Source organism: Megalops cyprinoides, chromosome 10 (assembly GCF_013368585.1).
Source record: "Megalops cyprinoides isolate fMegCyp1 chromosome 10, fMegCyp1.pri, whole genome shotgun sequence".
Lineage (NCBI taxonomy): Eukaryota > Metazoa > Chordata > Actinopteri > Elopiformes > Megalopidae > Megalops > Megalops cyprinoides.
In genome coordinates this window covers 23069134-23091048 of record NC_050592.1, presented here as the reverse complement: position 1 = coordinate 23091048, position 21915 = coordinate 23069134, and the positions used below count along the sequence as shown (strand labels likewise).

The window sequence follows — 21915 nt, the reverse complement described above, 5'->3', positions numbered from 1 at the left end:
TTTTAACAGCAAGTATGAGGAATCTGATAATTGTACTCAGTAACAATTAGTCTCCTAAAATATGTGTTACTTGCAATTCCACATTTTCTTTTGTTCCTTGGATATCTTTATTTTACTAAAACACTGGTACAATATCCCTTTCCTTTGACAGTTCTTGAGAATTTACAGAGAAATTCTAGTATTCTAATAGTAGAATGTATTGTCCTTTTAAGTGAAGTCCTGAGGACAGAAGGTGGGATGAGACAAGGGATTATGTGACACTGACACTGTCAGGAAGGATATGGTAGCCTGTTTAATGAGTGTGGAAATGGAATTTCCCAAGAAACTGGGATCATAGTCTCTATTCTTTGACATTGGTCTGGAAACTTAACTAGTCACAGGCAGTCACTTCAGCAACAACTTCAAAGGATCTACCAGCACCAGGCCTGAAAATACCTCCAAGTAATGCATTTCAAATCTTTTATCTCGATCAAATAAATGATCTTTGACATAATATTATGTAGTCTGTAATCTTATGTGCCAGTTCTGTATGTTCCAGGTTTCCCTGAGTAAGGTGAGGATTAAGTGCATTACAGCACCTGAGCAAATGAGCGAGGCAATGCAAAGAGCAGCACACATCGCTCACATCTAGCGTGACCAGTGATTTCCCTTGAGGTTTGTTTGCATGCACTGCCATTATTTCCAAGGCCATCCCAGTCCTTCACATCTGATGAATAAAACAGTCTTAAAGGACATAAATCTAAATCACAATTCTGTTTCACTCCTTTTCAGCCATTGCATTTAACTTGATTAACCTTTGGGACCCAGCTCATCAACATGCAAAGAAGAAATCCAGCCAGATCCCCTCTTCTAATTAGGAACTGTCTGGACAGGGCAGAGAGAGGTGGCATGATTTACAGTCTTTGCTCCCAACTTCTGGACACCTCATTTGACCCAAACTGAGTCATGTTCTTTTACTCGCAGCTGAGGAGAGCAGGGTGAATAACACTGGTTTGTTCCAGCATTCTTCTAATTGCCCTATAAAGCTGCTCATCTCTAATTAAACATGGATAACAAGTTTTTTTTACCTTTGCAGTTGAAGGATACATTATATTCCATTTGGTTTTTTGAGTAATAAAACACTAAAAATAAAGATGACAAAGTGGTGACATGAGTCATGAGTCATGACGTGGTCTATATCCACATGATAAGTAAAACATGGCAGAGGTCCATGACGGTCACCACATTCTAAATTAGTGAAGCCATTTTCTTCAATAATGCCCCCCCCCCCCCCCAACCCAATACTCTTAATACTCTTCACTCTACCCCTCAGCAGCATCACCTCAGCGATCATGCACCTCCCTGTCCTCCTGAGTCTAGTCCTCATCTTCTTCCTCATCATCATCATCGCCAAACGAGAGGAGGCTGCTGTTCTTCACCTTCTTGCCTGGGTTCTCCTCCTTCCCTTTGTCAATCTTGTCTTCTTCCTCCTTCTTCTTCTTCTTGCTTGAGCTGGCTGTGATGCCCTGAAACTTCTCAGAGGAGCGTTTTGTGGGCTTCCTAAACATGATTTTGCCATCTGCAGGTGGCTCCTCTTCTGTGGGTAGCAAAAATGAAATTTTTATTTCCTTGAGCAAGCTATTTTAACATGAATTGCTTCATTAAATGCATCCTAGCGACGTAATGGGAAAAGAAAGCCTTAGAGCTTCTTTAATAATCCATGATAAATACGTCTGCAGTACAGACAAAATATTACTAAAAATAACGGTGATGCACGTGTTTCTACCTGCCAAATGCTTCCCTTAAGTACAGGAGCGAGGAACGAAGAAAGACTAAAGACATGTACCTTCTTTGGAACCTTTAATGTCGCCTTTGATCTTCTGGACCTCCTCGGCAGTCAGGTCTCCTTTCTTCAGAACGACCACTTGCGGCTTCTCATCCTCGCGGTCACTGTCGCTGCTGTCATCATCTGATTTGGGCAATTCTTGTCTCTAAAGAGGCACATGTAAAACAACATATAGCTTTCTAAAGGCTTAAGTGAAACTAGAATGATTAGAGAACTGACAAATTCAGTTCGTATCACTGTCTAAGAGTAGCTACAAGACAAACAAAACGTGTTGTTAATCACTCCGCTGACCCAATGTAACATACTGATGCTGGAAGTTAGTCTAGCTAGTTAGCTAAGGTTCGCCACACACTGAAGCACGTCTTATTAGCTAACAGGCTATACTCACTATCTGTGTCTCCAGATTCTAATTATGTAACTTGCTTGAATCGCAGACATGAACAACAGTTTTACAGCGTGCTAACTACTGACACAAACCACTGCGCAACACTGTTAGCTAGCTTGCTACATCTGCCAAAACGTTTGCTAGGTTACCTTTGTGTCGATCGTGGGTCCCTCCTTGAAACCAACGTCATTCTTGAATTTCCTGAGAAATGAAGGCTCTGCAGGTTTTATCCAAGATACATTGCTTTTCTTGCTCATTGTGTTACTTTGTTTTAACCAACTAAGAAAAAAATCATCGGTTGATCAGGAAAACACAAATTTCACGCGCGGCTTAAAGTGCTATACAAAACGTCATCAACAGGCGCAGATTATTCGACCAATGGTAATTTACGGGAGTGTTGTTGAATTTGAAACTTTTGTATTTAAGTAAGGTGTGGTGTGGTAGTACTTTGTGCCCGAGAATGCCTACCAATGGTTTTATATATGGATCTCCTGGGTTATTACAAGAATGCAAATATATTTTTGATAAAATACTAAACTGAAAATTACATAAATAGCCCGTTGAATTCGTTGAATACGATATGATTTAGTGCATCTGAGGTAAATAAATAATATAATTAGCATTTTACATCTGATGTGATCCTTGATAGGGGCGATAGAAGTATTAATTTGTCATGTTGCTGATAAAATGTGTTGTACAACGCTGAGGGGAAAGATTTAAGCAGGCACTAGCCACACTGTTACAGCTTAATGGTGGATACTAATTGTGAGCGGATGAAATATAATGCTACACAATGAACAAGAGAAGAATCAGATCTACAGCCTAATGTATCATTTAGAAAAGTTCATATGGGAAGTTCACATCCCAGTATTTAATCATTGATGGGACTAATTACTATGTTTCTCAGCATTACATTGCATTATTGGCATTTAGCAGACACTCTTATCCAGAGCAACTTACATTGGGTACAGTTTTATACAATGTTATCCATTTTTCCAACTGATATTTATTGAGGCAATTGAAGATTAAGTACCTTGCCCAAGGGTACAGCAGCAGTGTCCCAGCAGGGAGTGAACAGGCAACTTTTTGGTTACGAGTTCTCCTTAACCACTATGCTACACTGCCACCCAAATCAGTTGCAGTTTTAAGACAATAGACCGAAAAGATGTTGAATTCCATGGTTCCTGTCACCTATCAGCCAAATAGGTTGTAATCCATAGATCTCCACCTTCTCTTCTATGATAGAGTTCCAGACTTTTCCCAATAGACCCCAACTTTTCCCATCATGGGATGTAGTATTTCTGGTTGGTTACCTGGCCATTTGCTTAGAACCGTGTTTCCCAACCCTGCTCCTGGAGGCACACTGTCCTGCATATCTTCTATGTATCCTTCCTGCTTGACTAAATCAGGTGTGCTCAGCTAATCAAAAGTGCCACTGATGAGTTCAATCAGGTAGGTAGAGCAGGGATAGATAGAAGATATGCAGGACGGTGTGCCTTCAGGAGCAGGGTTGGGAAACGCTGGCTTAGAAGATCCAAAAGTGATTCCCTCACATGTCACATACTTCCTACAGAGCAGTAGGAAATGTGTGACATGTGCATCATATAACTTCAAACAGATAAAGTGTACTGATCACACTGTCACCCAGAAATTGAGACTGCATGCCTCAAAGGTCTCACAATCAGTTCTGTAAGAACTATATATGTAAACACAATAATGTACACACTCACAGGTTTATGTAAGGTTTCAAGCTTAATGACTACAATAATGCAAATTTACAGTTATGCTACAAACAAATTCTGATTTTAAACCACATGCTGTCCAATGTTTTCACACAATGCTCTTGGTGTTAATCAATGTGGCAATTGTTTTGCATATAACAGTAAGCATGCAACTTTGTCGTCTTAGTTAAGGAAGTCATATGCAACTGTCCTCTGAATTCCTCCCTCTCTTCTACTCAATACTTTCAGTGCACTCTATACACTGTGTGTGTGTGTGTGTGTGTGTGTGTGTGTGTGTGTGGGTGTGTGTGTGTGTGGGTGTGTGTGTGTGTGTGCGTGTGTGTGTCCTTGGACAGAAGCAGTTTGTCTCAAGGACAGATATTTCCTTTGGGGCATTTCTCAATAGGTCATTTTTTATTAGCTCATCTATTTAATTTCTGCGCTGTCTCCTTCACGTAACCTCAAATTTAGTCTATTTTTATCAGTTTTATTCATGTGAATGAATACCTACTAACTAATCCCCATTCTATGTAATGATAAAAAAACGATAATTATTTGGGTTTCTCATTTTGATCGTGATAATTTAGTGATTTTGAATTAAGAGAAATAGAACAGTGAAACACCGTGAGAGACAACGGGAAAGAAACAACATGTCCCACAATCCCCCCTCTCCTGCCATTCTACGTAGGCCCCGTCTCTGGCGCAGTGTGTTTTGATTGGTGTAGCTGCCGAGCGGCTATAGGTAGGAAGTACGGGTTTACTTAGACACATACAGCAAAGAAATGTGATGGATTAGGATTCTGTTACTTAGCTAATTGCTTTGACTTTCCACTACTTAAAAGATGTTCCCTGGTGTCATCTATGCACTGCTGGCGGGTTTCCTCGGAGCCGTCGCGTCTTCATCAGCAAAACTGTCCCTCGGAGCCGATTACCTCAAAGGGGTGTGTGAGACCGGGCTGAAAACATGGGGAGGAGAGGAGAGGAAATTTAGGCAAGCGGATGAAACTACAGCCTGCGACTGGGTAAGACAGAAGCGCGGATTCATTTGCTTGAATAATTAACAAACGCAGGGCTTTGGGCGGCCGTGAATAATGCAGGTCCCCCCATTCTCTCGGAGACGTTGCCGCATAAGTAGCTGGCTGGTGACGCACGCAACTTCAATATTCCCACTTTAGCCTTGAGGTCCGGGGCTCGCGCGCGTCAGCGCCGTCAGCGCGAGAGCACGGTGTGTCCTGCCGCGCCAGGAGGCAGGATGACAGATGGAAGCACAATTTAAGCATCTCCGCGTAGGGCTGCTCGCGTCGTGTCGCATATATTAAAGTGACACTGTGTCAGTTTGAGAATTTCTGTCGCGTTTGTTGGAAATGTTGACTAATGAACCGTCGTTCAGTGCTCAGATGGTAGCTGTTGTGTTTGCCGGTTTGCCTGCGTAGCTACCCCTGTTTACAATAAAATTCTTAAGGTCGACCAAAATGACCTTCAGATGGCGAACATGTACACCTGTGATTGATGCTGTTCAGACAAATGCTCTCCGTCAATAAATATGACATCCATAGAAAACGTCTGCAGGTCAAGCGTATTATTCTGACAGTCTTTGAATATATATTTGCTGTTGTGAATTAATCAAAGCAACATTTCATTTACCCATGGTTTTAAAAGTATACAGTTGTTTGTGAAGTGTGCATGCTGCAAAAGGTGATGCTGAACGATTAACCGATTAACTCTAGCAAGTGGAACTGTTTCCTTATATAAATATACTGCCATTATCACTTATCCGCTGATATTTGACATTGAAATATAAAGGAGCGAATACAGGATTAATTAGATGATAGTGATGTAACCATTAAATGTAGTGCAAATGATTAGCGGATATGACTGCTTCGTTCTCCCTGACGTGAAAGTTGCTGACGCGTTTAAAAGTATGGTAGGATCACTTCACTAAGTATATGCTCCACTTTAAAGGCTTCTTATATCATCGGGAACACTTGAATCCAATGAAAGCCAGAAGCCAGAACCTACGATGAATGCAAGAGAACTAATGATCCTAATTAATAACAACAACCACCACTGACATATGTCTTTCTAATTTTTGATTTTTAGGATATCTGTGTTAATAAAATTGTTAGAGGAGAGCAGGGCAGGTTGCCTTAAGCTTAATGTGATGTAATTCCATTAAAAAATAATGAAATCTGCGTTCTTGGTACCATTTTTGAATAGCAAGCATGTGTTTGCAAAAGTGAATTTATTCATGATCATATATATATGTATGTCAGTGTATTTGTGCATTGTGTATGTGTGTGGCCGCGTCAGTGTGTGTGTGTGTGCTTGTGAATGTGTGTGACTGTGTGTGCATGTGTGTGATTAATTGTATCAGTGTTAAGTGTGCATTTCATGTACTCATGCATGTTTGACACACTTTGCACTCGCCCTGTGTAACTCGCTCTGGGTGTCTGCCAGAAAAATGAAAAATGCAAAAATGAAATAAAACAGAATGTGTGACAGTACACCGTGTCTTCCAGCTGCACATTCCCCTGCGTCTGCTCTGTGGGGGGTTGCTCTTTACCTGTAACGCTGTGATGTGGACCTTCTTTGCCAAGGCGCTCAGGTACTCCTCTTCCTCTGCCAGAGCCACTGTGACCACTACCGCCTCCAACTTCATTTCCTCAGTGAGTACCATCACCCCTGCGTGGGTTTCCATGATAGCACCTTGCTTGTCAAATCACATAGAGAGAAAGTAAAAGGATGATGTAACCAAAATGAACACCCTTACACTGGATGTGGGGTGACTATAGCGAGTGGGGACCTGAAGTTTAACATTTTACCCAAAGGACTCCAAATTGTACAACAGTGTCCCCACCGCTGCACTGGGGCCTTGATTTTATTTTACTTTATCCAGAGGGAATAGTGTCCCCCACTGGCCTTTGAACACTACTTCCTGCAACAACCTGGTTTTCCTTTCTGCAAGTAATACTGGCACAGGCTAAAGGGTGGTACAGCTGCTGGTGAGCTGGTACTTTGCCCCATTATGCAGGCTACTGTCAACGAAATTATATGCTTGTCACTTGCTGTGACAAGCATATAATTTTGAAAAAACTCAGATTAATATTTTACATTCAACATTATTATTGCATTTGTGTTAGCCTGGCAAAAGCAGGCCTTTAGTTGACCCCTCTGCATTGCACAGTTCCTCTCACTCCAGCGGCTGAGTCATACTTCATCTGCATTTACTGCAGTTGACTGAAATTGCATATTTGGTGTAGCATACTCCATTTAGGTGAATAGTATGCAACTTGTTCTCTTTTAACTCCACTGACTCTACCCTTTCTTGTTATTTGCATACTCCAGTTACGTGTATAACATCTCAACAATTCTGAATATTTGCAATTATCAGGAATCAGCTGTGCATTGGAGAGCTTTTGAATGAATTTGAACCACTATGAGGGTCACTACACATATGCTCGCAAGCTTGCCTGAAATGAATTTTCATATGACTTTTTTCATTTTACTGTGACTCATGGTGACCATCATAAAATATACTTTTGGCAGTTTGTTATCTAAAGTTATCTGTTTAACAAGCCACCATCTTATTTCTAGCAAGTTTCATCATATGCTTTTTCTTAAAGACAAGGACAAGGATTACTTGAAAGGCAACAAGTAATCCTTAATCCTTTATATGGAATCCTCAGTGTACTTATAGAGGTGGAAATAGGTAAGACTCATACCAAAAAGAGGGTTAATGGTGCCTGAGAAGGTGATTGACAGCTGATGTTGCAGCTATAAGCAAAATCCTCAGTCCAGTAATGAAGTAAATGAAGATGAGTGCAGTCAGTATGATATCTAGCAGGCATTTTTGCATTAGCTAATTTGCGTTTTTCTTTTTATGCAGGCATTCTTGGGGCAGCTAATATTCGGGGAAACCCATGCTGTGCTTTGGTGGGTGGGTATATCTCTCACCCTCTCAGGGCTCCTGGTGCTACACAGATCAGCACCTCGTGATGCCCAGCCAGCCGTCACAAAGAAGGACGAGTGAGGGCCCGCCCGGCAACCCGACACGGCAACCGATGACAGGGCAAACAAATGCAGCACACTGACCACTATCACAGTCAAAGAGGTTCTCATGGTGGAACTGCTTTCACAGCAGTGTCGAGGATACAGTCAGGTCGAAATGCCTCTGAAATGTTCCACCGCATCCCTCCTGTGTAAGGTTTAATGAAAAAAGGAGAACAGAAAGGACATTTCAAGCAGATGTGTTAGACTTGGTGCACTTTACAACTGTACGTGACATTGTTCACTGTAGAAACACCGAACAGCAGATAATAAAATTGGTCCAAGTGTAACTCAAGCAAAGTGGAAACAAATTTGTAAAAGGGATCATGGTAACAGGAAATATGGAAATGTAGCTCTTTTTCAACATTACGAACATTGTATTATCAAAGGCAAGAGATAAACTGGACTGCTCCCCACGCCCCATGTCCAGTGCAATACTCTCAGGCTGCATTCCAAATCACCTCCTCTTGCACATCTCCTACACTGGAGGGTTCCATAGCATGAACATTTTCTCACATCACTGAATTGGGCCACAGGGGTGGGGGAAGGCAGGAGGTTTAAAATGTTCACATTGAGACATCCTCCATCCTTATTCAGTGTGTAGAAACAATGGCAGCAACAGTGTATGACAGAATTGTTGAAGAGGAAAAGCCCTGCTCATTAGATTTACAGTCCCCGCAAGCATTTTAAGAGATAAACTAAACTAAGTGATTATTAACTGCCAGTCAGTTGCCTGCAAACCAGCACCTTGTTAACATTTATTGTTAGCGAGCGAAATTCTGATTGGTACCATCCATAGGTGTAACAAGCTGGTGAGTTAACTAGCTAGTTTGTATAACTAGCTAGTGAGATACCTGGACAGCTGGATGTCTAACTGTTATATAGCCAAGAAGATAAATTAACTGTCAGCTAGCTAGCCAGCCTGCTGTAATAGTGGGTGCATATCTGCTTCTGTGGCTAGCTAGCTTGTCCAGCTAGCTAGCTACTTTATTTCCATAACAAGACATATAGATACAAATTATTATGCTTGCTTCATAAATTAGAGTGCATCATGCAATATACATGTAATTTATAAACATTCTTATTTTGGATTTCTTCGCTTTTTGAGCCACAAATTAGTGGTTTGAGCTGTCTTTGCCTGTAAGGCAAAGAGTTGTGGATAATCAGTGGGTAATCTTCTTATTATGAACCCAGCACTATCACAAACATGTTCAGCAGGCAGTTGTGGGTGAAACACCCTCCTATGGCTCAGATTTACCTCCTACAGCATTAGGACACACTCAATATGGTGGGCAGCTCACTCCTGTGAGTTAGCCAGTGAGGGTGTAGGGATTGGCTTGGAGTGCAGCCTCACTGATTCAGATGTGCTTCCTGTCATGCAGATCCCAGAATGTAGATTATCTGCCACATCTCACTGCTGTGCACCAGTGAATCCAGCCACAACTAGCCAATGTGTGCCACACAATTACATAAAAGACTTTCTGTTTACTACTACAAGACATACTGTATGCAGTCAAAGAATAGAGAGTAGCTGTGAAAAATCAAACTTTTTCTTGGGGTAAGAAAGCACATACTCTTTCAACAACACAGTAGAGCTCTAAAATAATTAAATGGATTAAAATAATGGAAATGGCTATCTATAGAAATAGGCATACAATGTATTTCCACATACATTTTCCTTAGGAAGTGTGCTGAATCATGTTTGATATGTCATTTCATTTGTCCACTCTGTATTGTAATATTTGAATAGTATTGCATTCTTATTTAAAATGAGTACGGGTTTACTTACTCCAGTAACTGTTTGTTGCCTATTCAGGGCTGCTGTATATTCTTTGATGGCAGGGCCTCCCAATGTTTTCAAGCCAACATATGTAGTGAGTCAATACGTTGTCTTTGAATAACTCCATATGAAAATCTAGCCAAATGCATTCAGATATGCCGTTAAAGTTATTTTGAATGTTTGTCATTATCACTGCATATACGCTACCCGGTGCAAAGTTTGTGTAATACCCCTCAGTCAATCCTATCACATGATGCTGGGTCCTGACTCACGGTTTGGGAACCACTGCAGAAACAGCTTCAGCATGGACTATGCTCCATAACTTGTGGACATTTTATAACTAAAGCTAGGAATAAATTTTGTGTTGATTGCAAAGATTCTATAATTACCCATTGCAACTGAATTAATGGATATGAAGGTGTGGATACAGAACAGCCATTGTGAGAGAAGGGGGCATCTTGTGGTGGTACATAGAAAGTGCTTGGCAAAGGTGGATCATTTCAGAGGGACCAACTTTATAGTCTGTGAGCCTTTGTTAACAAAGTCACCATACTGGGAAAGAAGGTGACATCATGAATCCTGTATGTTTTTCATGCATGCTTGGTCATCAGGCGCTATATTGATTATCCCAGAACACTGTGAAGGGGTTGGGTGGGGATTTAACTACACACAAAATCATAAAAGGGGGTTGGCATTCACATGTTAGTTGCATTTGCATTATTTTGATACATACATATATATGCATGCAATAAAAAATGTTAGGTGAAGAAATGTTCCTTCCATGTGTAGCTATCCAGGCTAGCATTTATTTCCTGGATTGATAATACAGTATGTGCTTTTGGGCTTGGTCTTGGACCCACCTGTCTCACACAGCTGAGAATTCTGGGACACTGGTGGCATTTGACATTGACAGAATGTCAAGAACAGAGTTCATAAAGCAGTCTGATTTTCAGGTTGGCTCTATGCAGACCCCCCCCCCCCTCTACACACACACACACACACACACACACACACACACACACACACACATAAACACAACCCTCCTCCAAAAGAGCATTTTTGGAAAGGTGACAGCATTGTTTCTCCAAATATCAGAGGGCGGATCCTCAAACAAGTCATTCCCTTCCCAAACTGCAGGCTGTTGTCTCTAAATTGACCTTCCCTAGCAACATGACTGTGATCTAGACTAGAGGTTGTAGACAAGGTGCTGTATCCTCAAACCAACTTCCCAGTGGATGAGTCCCCTGTACTTTCTCCCATGTGTGTCATCATGCCTGAAAATCAGCTAGAACATATCCTGTGAACTTTCTTTCAGCTGAAAGGAAAAATAATAAACCCTTTTTAAATCAAGTATAGACTTTTGATGTGCTTGTTTATACTCTCCCCATATGTTTTCTGTGTGTTTGTTTAAATATAAGCAGCATAGGAGCTTCAACATCAGTCTTCCAAAGAGCAAGGTGTGCATGTGGATCAGCAGAGATTTGGAGGTGCATAGTGACCTGACAGGCAGTTTGCTCAAAGCTTAGCATGGCGTCACAAAGGGCTTCACGATGCCAAGAGAGCAGAAGTTCTGATCCGCCCACTGTTAACTGACAAAGACCTTCTTCTGTGCATGGTGTGACCTGCCTGTTTGCCAACTCTGCTGCCAGAAAAGGGACAGCAACAGTAACAGTTTCCCCACTTAAGTAAGGCCTGAGTGAGATCAGCATTCTTCTTCAACAAGAAATCTATATGTAAAAAAAAAAAAAAAAACTGGCAAGAACTGGAAGGGTTTGTTCAAGTCATGCTAAGTTTGAAGCAACCCCTTTAAACATTCGCTTGCTGTGGAAACCCGTTTTGAAAACTTGCATTTGTAAAAGTGTAAATATGTGTATTTTTTATTTGTAGCAATTTTTAAAACTGGACTCTGACTGAATTTCACGTCATGCTGTACATTTGAGAAGGGCAGAACACTGAGGATGCTTTGAATAAACTTTACTGGCAAGCAGCGGCAGCCTGAGTGTGTCATTTGTTTTCACCTGAGGGTTGAGTGTCTGTGGTTTTGGCAGGGGGAGCAAGCACTAACAGGTGTGCTTGGGCTGACCTTCCAAGGAAGCCGTGTTGCAAGGTAAGTTCTTTGAGATGGCAGAATGATATCTAAAACAAGCACACACTGAGCGGTAGAGCACAATGACACCTTAGTGTGAGTGTGAATACTGTACTTTTTCCTGTGCATTGCATATTTGCACAGGCATTAAGTTGTCACTTTGCAGTTACTGGGTAAATTAATTTTTATTGCTACACCCATTTATGTATGCATACAAAGGCTGCATGTAATTTTTTATTGCTACACCTATTTATGTATGCATGCAAAGGTTACAGCTATTTTCCAGTCATTAATTTGCTTTGGTAATTTCATTATAATGTACAAACAGAAATAGGTATTTTAAAAATTAGGGCTTCTGAGTGGTTCAGACAATCGTGGAGTCTGTTCCAAGCGCAGGCTGACCTGTACTACTCGGGTTCAAACCCAGTCGTGTCAGCTGCTGGCAATGAATAGGAGTCCTCTGGTGTAGGGGTGGGTAGATTGACCAGAGTCCCTTTGTCACACCACACTCATCAACCTGTGGCTCATTTATGCACCTGGGAGTTGCTCAGATGCCCTCAAGGAAATGTGCCTATCCTCCAAACAGTGTCTTCTTGGTGCACTGTGGGACTTTTAGTATGAAAACAAGTCACGTCATGTTCAGTTGCCTTAGTGTTATATCGCCTGCCCTCAGGAAGGTGGAGGATTCAATTAATGGCCAAGTCATACCAAAGATTATGGCAGTCACTGCTCCTGTTTGGCACAATGTTAATACATTTGGATTATTGGTAATGCACCTGTGGTAGGAGAAGCTCCAATCCTATTAGCCAGATAGGCCAGCACTCACTTGATTGTTGTCTGCAATGTATTTTATGTTGTTCTTTGGATGCATGGATGTTTCAGTGATTTGCCTTCCTCAGTGCCTTATTGTCACCAAATAAATGTGAAACCCAAAGTTTAATGGGTCAGAAGGATTTTGTATAAATACTCCTAGGTCTGAAGAGTTAGGCAATCCCTTCATTTCTCTAAATTTCTGTTTTCCATAAGAGAAGATTTGTTCTACATCTAAACATTTAGCACAATAAGATTGTTCAAACCGGTTATTGGGGGCTTTTCAGATAACCACTCAAGCACGTATGAGCAAAGACATTCAATTTATCATCTTTTGAAGCATTTGTATTAGCACATTCAATGAATGTCAACATGTTTGAAAAGAACATTGTATCAGGCGTATACATTTTTGGCCTGAGGTTATTTTGGCAAGAGATTTTCTTTTTTTTTTGCATAAATTGGCTCCTCTCCAACTAATAAGCTATAAAAATGCTGTCATATAAGGTCCCAGCATTCACTTCAGGGACTCTGTCTTTAGGACCTATCATACCACAAGCGAAATGTCTGAAATAGGTAAGTCCTAAATTTTCATTATTTTTGATAAATTATAAAAGTGCCTTCATTTGTAGATTCTTTGAGTGGGATATTACACAAGCTCATGTGAAAAATCACTGCAGTTTCATTATGTTGCTATCAGTTATCAGTATGGCACACTGTTGACCTGGTAGCTACCAGCATTTACATTGATAATGTGCTCTGTGTGTCTTTGTTCCTGTGAATGTATTTGTGTGTTTGTGTATGTGTGTGTGTTTCTGAAGCTCTGAGAGTCAGCAGTGTGGACTTCCAGAAAGGAATCAATGAGGAGCTACACCGCACGTCTGACTATTTGACCCCGGTTCTGACAGTCCGGAGAGGGCAGGGCTTTAAGATCAACCTGAGCCTGACCCGAGATTACAGCCCCAAGGACGAGGTGCTTATTCAGCTCAGCCTGGGTGAGTGGCCATCACAAGCAGGGACAACAGCCAGCCTGGACACATCGTCATCTCAGTAAACAACTACTGTTTGCCTCAGCCCCATTTCTGACTGGGCTTTTAGTCCCAGTAGATCCTATTTACCACTCCATGGCTTTGTCATGACAATCTGAATTAAAGCCAGCAGACATAATCAACACAGTAGAATTAAATCTTTACTACACACTACTTATCAGGTACACTGAGGCTTATCTGGCAGAGTCCCCTCTCTCTCAGGTGACAACCCCCTGCAGGCAAAGGAGACATTGATACTGCTTCCCCTACAACGAGACCCAAAACCAGGGCGTTGGAGTGCAACCATTACCCACACATCTCACCACCAGGTAACTATACACACCCACTACCATCCCCCACACATCCAGCTCCAGATAATCACACACACCCACTGCCTTATCCACATACCCAGCACCAGATAATGGCACACACCCACTGCCTTCACCCACACACACACCAATCCCATCACCCACACATCAAGGAAAAGAGAAATCACTGGAAAGTATTGTGGAGAGATCTGAGTATCATTCAATCAGCTAATGAGTCTATTTTTTCAAGTTTGTAGACTAATCATACGAATCAAATTAAATTTGATGGCTGTTCCTGTTAGATTGAATCAGTCAAATCTGATCTATAATTAAATTGCTTCATGTACAGAGATGAATTTTCCCATTACAGAGTGTGAGGTGGAAGTAAACCTTTTCTATTTGTCAAAAAATCTATTTATGTAATGAAGGAATATATTGTGTATTTTAATGCGGAATTTGTATCAGTATGCAACACCAAATGTACTGTTCTGAGTCTTGCTGTCATGAAGAAAAACAGACATTATTGTACAGGCACTGATGACTCAGAGGTGCCTGGCCTCAGTCTTTGTGGGCCGCTGTGGTCGGACTTGCCTGATTGATTTTGCTGCAGTGTGAAGCTGAACTGAGGACAGCTCCTGATGCCATTGTGGGAAGGTATTCCCTCAGCGTGAAGATTGGAGATGATTACACGTATACGCCTGAGGACAGTCATTTTTGCCTGCTGTTCAACCCCTGGTGTGAAGGTAAATGTGCGTGATTGCAGTCAGTGCTTTCACTGTTGATTACGAGGATTGTTTACCTCCTCCTCTTCCTATACTCATCAAGAGTGCTCCACATGTGACTCAGTACTTACTATAGAAAGCACAGTAAAAGAAGGAGCTGTGATAATTATGTGCGTGTGTATGTGCATGTGTGAGAGAGAGAGGAGGAGAGGGGGAAAGGCAAAGAGTGTGTGAGTGCATGTGTGAGAGACAGAGTGTGTGTATTAGTGAGTGTGTGTGTGTTTGTGCATGTGAGTGGGTGTCTTTGTGTGTGTGTGCGTGTGTGCATGTGTGTGTGTGTGTGTGCGTGTGTGCTTGTGTGTGTGTGTGTCTGCATATGTTTGAGACTCTTCCTCCCGCCCCCCACATTAGATGATGATGTGTACCTGCCTGATGAGGACGCTTGTCAGGAGTATGTGCTTAATGACACAGGATACATCTATGTGGGGAATGTCAATGACATCGCAGGAAGGCCATGGAACTTTGGTCAGGTATCACAACATCACACTGTTTCATAAAAGCATCACCTCACAATTTATGTAACATTATGGTCGCACCAATAACACCCCCCTCCCTCGCTGCTCGTCAATAGATTGACTGAAGCAAGAATGTGTACTCATTTGAATTATGAGAGAGATTATGGATGGATGGATGGATGAGACTGAATATTCACTTCTTTAAATATCGAACACTGATCATTTACTTGTGTCAAAAAGAATGAATGCTGAGTAATTAACAAAAAAATAGTTTTATTCTTTCATCAATGAGAGTCCCAGAACCTTGCATAAAATGAGATCTTTCATTGATATTATTCATATTCTGCCTGAAACTTTGAGTGAATACAGAAAATGAGTCATCACTTACACAGAACCAGTGTTTCGTGGAGTAGAGGAAGAAAAGCATGGTGCAGTTATTTGAATATTTAATGTTGTGAGCCATGGAAAGTTAGAAAGTAATCCGTATATTCTCGCCCACCACTAGCATGTACCACAGTGTGGTACATCTGCGTGCGGATGTATGCCTCTCTCTCTGTTTTTCTCTCCCTCTCCAGGTGGATAGGTGTGTTGTGAAGTGGCTACAGGAGCTGTGTGCCATGCGGATTGATGTTGGGGGAAGTTCTGGTTCTTGCTAGATTGACAGTGTCTCTCTCTGTCTCAAACCCCTGACCAGTTTGAGGAGGGGGTGCTGGAGATCTGCATGGACCTGCTGGACAGAAGAGGTCTGAGGCAGACAGCCAGGCGTGACCCTGTGAGGGTGGCCAGGGTCATGTCCGCACTGGTGAGCTCTCAGACTCTGAGGCTGCAGCACGAATGTTGAAGGAATATTGTAGTTATGTTATGCAAATGGCATGTCTTGTTGCTACATTCATTATTAATTACAACATTTCCAAACCTTAACAGTTAAACATAGAAAGAAAGAGGGCTCCTGAATTAGTAACTCAGCACCTTAGTGATTTATATATTGGCAGCTATCTGTTCCTTAGCTTCGAATCTGTACAAATTGTTATGAATCTGTTTGGAATCATTAGTAAGATATGAATTCTTGCTAGCTATCTGTCTGTAACTTTTATTTTTAGGGATCGATTTTAGTTTGATGCCTCTCCACTTTGAATCCATTCTGATATTGCAGGTGAATGCTAACGATGACCGAGGTGTCCTGGTGGGAAACTGGTCTGGGACTTACCCTCAGGGGACGTCCCCAATGGAATGGACAGGCAGCTCGGCCATCCTGCAGCGGTACGGGAAGTCCCAGGTTCCTGTGAGATACGGGCAGTGTTGGGTGTTCTCTGGAGTGCTCACCACAGGTGTGTAGATGTGCAGGGCCGGAGGGGCAGGGTATGCACAGGTGTGTTAAAAAATTGGCCCTCTTCCAAATTATTATTATTATTGTTGTTGTTGTTGTTCACTTGCCTCAGAGAAACTGTGTTCTGAGAAACCTATTGCAATGTGGAAATTTTGCAGAAGCAATTCAGGTTAAGCACCTGGCTTAAGGGCTTAAGGCAACAGCCTTGCCTCAAATGTGAATCACTTTTAAGAAATTTCTGTCTACAAGCCAAGTTCCTCAGCACCCCAATGCATTTGCACAATGTTAAAATGGAAACTATTGTATTATTACAACACCCATTTCAGCATCAATCTGGCAACATTTCAGCACTGTTGTTTTGCCTTTGGAAGGTAGGGTAGGAACACGTTCTCCCTGTCTGACTGCATTGCTCTCCGTTCAGTGATGAGGTGTCTGGGGATCCCGGCCAGGAGTGTGACCAACTTCAGCTCCGCCCACGACACAGAGGGGAACCTGACCATCGATGTCTACGTCAACCAGCGCGGGGAGCAGCTAAACGACATCACCACCGACTCCATCTGGTCAGAATAATTCACCATTAAGATCCCAGGAGAAGATAAATGTTCTTTGTGGTCTTTTTAAACAAGCTTCAGTCACAATATCTATAAAATATGAAGGTATGGGTCTGGGGTTAGGGGGATTGTCTTGGGGGTGGGAGAGCCCTGTTGGGAAACCAGATCCTATTGGAAAAACAGACTCAGGCTGGTGCATGTTGTATTTAAAGCAAGGATCTTTAAACTGTAACACACAACACATTCTGTTACTGTTATCATTGTGAGAAGAATGGTTTACCTGTTTTCAGGATCTTACTCTCTGATGGATAAGAAGTGCAGGAGGTGTAATTTTACATTGAGAGTTAGATAAATTGAGGTTGCATTGAATTTTCTTTTGTCTTTCCAGCAGCCGGTAAAAGTGCAGTAGACAATGTACTGTATCTCCACAATTCATTCTTTGCATTTAATTAACGTGAATATATTTGTAATGGTTAGAGATTTTTTAAGATGTATCTTGGAAAATTGGGATGGTTTGGAGGATTTTGATTGGTTTTGATTGGCTTTGTCTCTAGGAACTTTCATGTTTGGAACGAGGTGTGGATGAAGCGTCCAGACCTGCCACAGGGTTACAATGGCTGGCAGGCCATAGACTCGACTCCTCAGGAGAAGAGTGAAGGTGGAACGCAAAGACATACAAAGACACACATGCACAAACAGTCACACATGCACAGACACACACACACACACACACACACACGCACACGCACACACACGTGCACATTCAGACACACAGGAACACACAAGCTGGTGGGTGGGAGGTGCATGTAATTCCATAATTTTGATACCCCCTCTTCTGCCCTACCCAGGTATGTTTCAGTGTGGGCCTTCTCCTCTCAAAGCCATAAAGCATGGTGAAGTTCACATACCCCATGACACCAAGTTCCTGTTTGCGGAAGTGAATGCAGACCAGGTAATCTGGAGGATGGAGGATCCTGGCTCAGGCCGGAAGAAGGTTACTAAGGTGTCAGAGAACCAGAGGGCAGTGGGGAAGAAAATCAGCACCAAGGCGCTGGGGAAGGACCGCAGACAGGATATCACGCTGGAGTATAAGTTCCCAGAAGGTGAGGAGAGTAGCATCATATTAATATACAGACAATGGGAGTGGCATACTATGATTATATCATCACACTGCTTTCTCACCCAAGGGGAATCAACTGAGCTCTCTTATGTTTCTGCTGTGGCTGTGTCCCTGTCTCCACTGTGCAGGCAGCCCTGAAGAGAGGAAGGTGATGGAGAAAGCCTATGCCACATCCTCTCCAGGGATTCCCATTGAGGTGACTAAATACAGTTTGTAGAATAGCCAAATGGACCGACGCAGTAGAGCGTTATTTTACTGCATTTAGCAAAGCCTGTCTGGCACGTGCAACATATCACGGCCCCTCATGGTTGTGCCCACCCAGGTGCCTCAGTATGTGCAGCTGGACTTTCAGTCGGCCAGCTTGGTTCATCTGGGGTCTCCCATCAGCCTCAGCATCTGCCTCAAAAGCCTTTTCCATCAGCCGCTCACCCTCGTCGTCACGGCAGCCGCCCAACTCCAGGCCTACAACGGCAAGGCTGTCGCCACAGTCAAGGCCCTGAAGCAGGAAGTGACCATCCAGGCACAGACAAGTGAGTTATTGTCAGTCATTTTAAAGGACATTCTGAGGGAAATGTCACATTGTTTCATCCTCTGATTGTGATCCTGGAGTGTTATTCTTTCCTGTCGCTTTCCATACATCTTGATGGCAAAAACTATTTTTCAAACCTCACGCAGCAGGCCTCATGAGAAATGGGCCTTATCAGAACCGAGCAGAAACTGATGCAAGACCTCACTTGGTCTGGCTTTTCAGGCAGTAGTATAACTCAGTAGTGGTCATTTTTAACAAACATTTTCATTCAAACGGTGTCAGGGACGGCTAGAGAGTGAGAAAATTTTGATCACATTTCTAGCTTAGGGGAGTTCTTTTTAAAGAGCCTGATGCATTCTAATTTTTTCTTGAGAATGGAAACTCACAGGAGAAAACATTCTTGGAGAGCCTTCTGAAAATCACCTCATTTGATATTTGGCCAAAATGACTGCATGGAGCTGGCTCTGTCCTGTTCCAAAGCGAACTCTCTTGGGGCTCTTGTATAGTACATCATGCACAGCCCCAGCTGCCTCTGACTCCTGTGTACTTTTGCTGATGTTGTTGTCGTCTGATTATAGGCACCTCAGTTCCAATGGAGATACCAGCGGCTGAATACCTGCCGCTGCTGTCAAAGGTGAATGATGACCTGCACCTGCGGGTCACCGTCATGGCGGAGAGCTCTGATCCCCACTTTGTCAGCACCAACGACACTGTCATCGCCTTTGAGTTCCCTCCGATCACAGTGGATGTAAGATGGGGGGAGGGAGAGTGCACTGGAGAATACAGGATAATATATCAGCCATGTACTGTACCATCTGGTTCACTCCATGAATATGCTGTATATGCAGTATGCAATAACAATAACTATATGTACAGTGTTGGGCTCCTTGGGATACATTAGATCCAGGCATAATCAGTTTTACAGGAACTGTTCTGCAAAATATAGTCAAGACCACATTTACAAAAGCTGGCGTGGGACCAATTTTGTCTATCCATAAAATAGTAGAGATATTTACATTATTGTTATTGTTCATTTGCTTATGATACACTCTGCACTAGGTGATTTTATGATATTCTTTTTCACATGTTATCCATTTTTACAGCTGGATATATTTACAGAGGCAATTCAGGTTTATGGCCTTACTGAGGGATATTAGCAGTGTCCCTACCGGGCTTCTAGGATTTCAACCTGCAACCTTCTGGTTAAAACTACCCACTACTGCACATGCACCACTGACACAGATACTACCACTGTAACATCTGTCCATTCAAAACAGAGGCACTTCAAAAACTGCAGCACAGCAGGAAAAACACATTCACAGCAACAGCCATATGGAGGGGAGACCTGTTTGGTTGCAAGCAAACTTTTGCCCTACATTATAGCCACTTTGCGGTCATATTTGCTGTTTGTTATTAATAGGTGTGCTATATAACAGTGAGAACCTCTGGTATTTAGAACAAAGCCACTGAAAACAGGACTTTAGCCATATGAAGCCCCACAGGAGTTGCTTTATATACATTTATTTAGGTTTTCTTTTAACAACATAGTCTTGAAGTCAGTCTCATGAACTTGCATTCAGAGGAAATGTGTGAGATCACTTATTATCATTAATGGGCATGCAGTGGGTTTACATAATTATAATTTCTTTATTTAGCAGAAACCCTTCTCCTGGGCATGTGGCGTAGCCTATTTATCCTGCTGCATAGTTCGATGGAGTGATGAAGGGTAAACCTGCAGTGTCCCACAAAGGATTCCGACTCACAACCTTCCTATTCAAAGTCTGGTGCTTTATCCATCGCAGTCTGAGAAGGTGTAAGTGTCTCTAATACCTGCAATATGGGGCTGTTCTTCGGCAGCTGCCAGCCACCGCCAAGATGGGCGAACCCTTCAGTGGCAGGTTCACCTTTAAGAATACCACAGGAGTCGCCATGGAGAACTGCAAATTGCTGGTTGAGGGCTTGGGCCTCTTCAAACTGGCAACATTTTATCATGGGTAAGGTTGAGAGACTCTGGACTCATTAAGCAAAACAAAAACTAAAACTTGCTTTCACTTATCTTTTATATGTAGCACCTCACAAAAAAATACATAATAAACTGCATACTTTTTACATAGGGATCTGTAAACCTTTTTCAACTCTTTCACAGAAGCAATGGCTAGTGTGCTATACAGAGAGGTGCAGCTGCAATGACCCTATTGGGGTTTAGACCCACACCTTTCAGTGCCCCAGCTATAACTCCACACTTCCCTTTAAGTCTACACACATTTCTTTTTTAAACATGAAATCTTTTCAGAAGACTCACCGTTCTGATAAAAATGTCTTAGATTAGATTACATTAGATTTGATTAGAATGGCATTCATTACATCATTTAGCACCAGTTCTGATGATTTGATCATGAATCAGAGACAACAGTCCTAGCACTTTAATAGGAATTTCTCACACAAGTCTGTGATTGATCTGCATATAAAGGGAGTAGTTGTGATGGGCTGTCCTCTGAGCAGAATGAACATTAGGAGCACAGACATGTGCCCACAGTAAATGCACCATGTCCTGTGTTCACACATTGTGTGTGATTCTGTAGTATATCGATAATAGGTTGAAATTTAGAGTGGCAGCAATAATTCAGTCTATAGACCAAATAAGTTCTTTGTCATGTTGTTCTACTGGATATTTTCCTGTTATTCTGTGCATCATACTGCATACTTGATAAGCTTGATCTGTATGTATAAACATCCCTTGTCCTGATGTTGCAGGACTGTGCCAATTGGACGGATCTTCCGGTCAGAGATAGTCTGCACCCCGTACCGAAACGGCAGGCGAAAGATCATTGCCAAGATCACCTCTGACCAGATCAGCGGGATCACAGCAGAGGGAGTGGTCGATATTGATTAAATCATATGCCTCTTTCAGGCAACCGCATCCAGAGGGTTTTCTTGAGGAGTTATTGAGAAGTGGTGCTCCAGAGGATCTTCTGAATAATGAGATTTATTTCTGTTGTTCTGTTCCAATGTTATTAATGCATAGAAATATGAATTCCCAAGTATTTGTTGGACCAACATGCTTCACTGGTAGTCCACCAACACAGCAATGTCAAGTTATAATTTGAGATAAATGAATGGCAATATAATACAATGCAGGAAATGATAATGAATAAAAACATGTG

General features: G+C 42.2%; 3 protein-coding genes across 3 annotated transcripts; 2 read left to right on the top strand and 1 right to left on the bottom strand.

Annotated features, from left to right (window-relative positions):
* Window positions 1-1272: 1272 nt before the first annotated feature.
* kiaa1143 (KIAA1143 ortholog) lies at window positions 1273-2556 on the bottom strand. The gene is made up of 3 exons (XM_036539739.1): window positions 2360-2556; window positions 1826-1970; window positions 1273-1576 (listed from the first exon to the last, which is right to left on the bottom strand). The coding sequence occupies exons 1-3, from the start codon at window positions 2465-2467 to the stop codon at window positions 1356-1358; spliced, it is 474 nt and encodes a 157-aa protein (XP_036395632.1). The 5' UTR covers window positions 2468-2556; the 3' UTR covers window positions 1273-1355.
* A 2107-nt stretch (window positions 2557-4663) lies between these two features.
* Window positions 4664-9558, top strand: LOC118784854 (transmembrane protein 42-like). Its single transcript, XM_036539303.1, has 3 exons — window positions 4664-4953; window positions 6451-6597; window positions 7818-9558. The coding sequence occupies exons 1-3, from the start codon at window positions 4774-4776 to the stop codon at window positions 7959-7961; spliced, it is 471 nt and encodes a 156-aa protein (XP_036395196.1). The 5' UTR covers window positions 4664-4773; the 3' UTR covers window positions 7962-9558.
* Window positions 9559-13214: 3656 nt separating this feature from the next.
* LOC118785029 (protein-glutamine gamma-glutamyltransferase 4-like) lies at window positions 13215-21644 on the top strand. Its single transcript, XM_036539554.1, has 15 exons — window positions 13215-13227; window positions 13473-13646; window positions 13902-13918; window positions 14598-14730; window positions 15121-15239; window positions 15919-16026; window positions 16378-16552; window positions 16973-17111; window positions 17657-17760; window positions 17951-18205; window positions 18351-18418; window positions 18545-18752; window positions 19330-19499; window positions 20609-20745; window positions 21506-21644. The coding sequence occupies exons 1-15, from the start codon at window positions 13215-13217 to the stop codon at window positions 21642-21644; spliced, it is 1959 nt and encodes a 652-aa protein (XP_036395447.1).
* The last annotated feature ends 271 nt before the right edge of the window (window positions 21645-21915 follow it).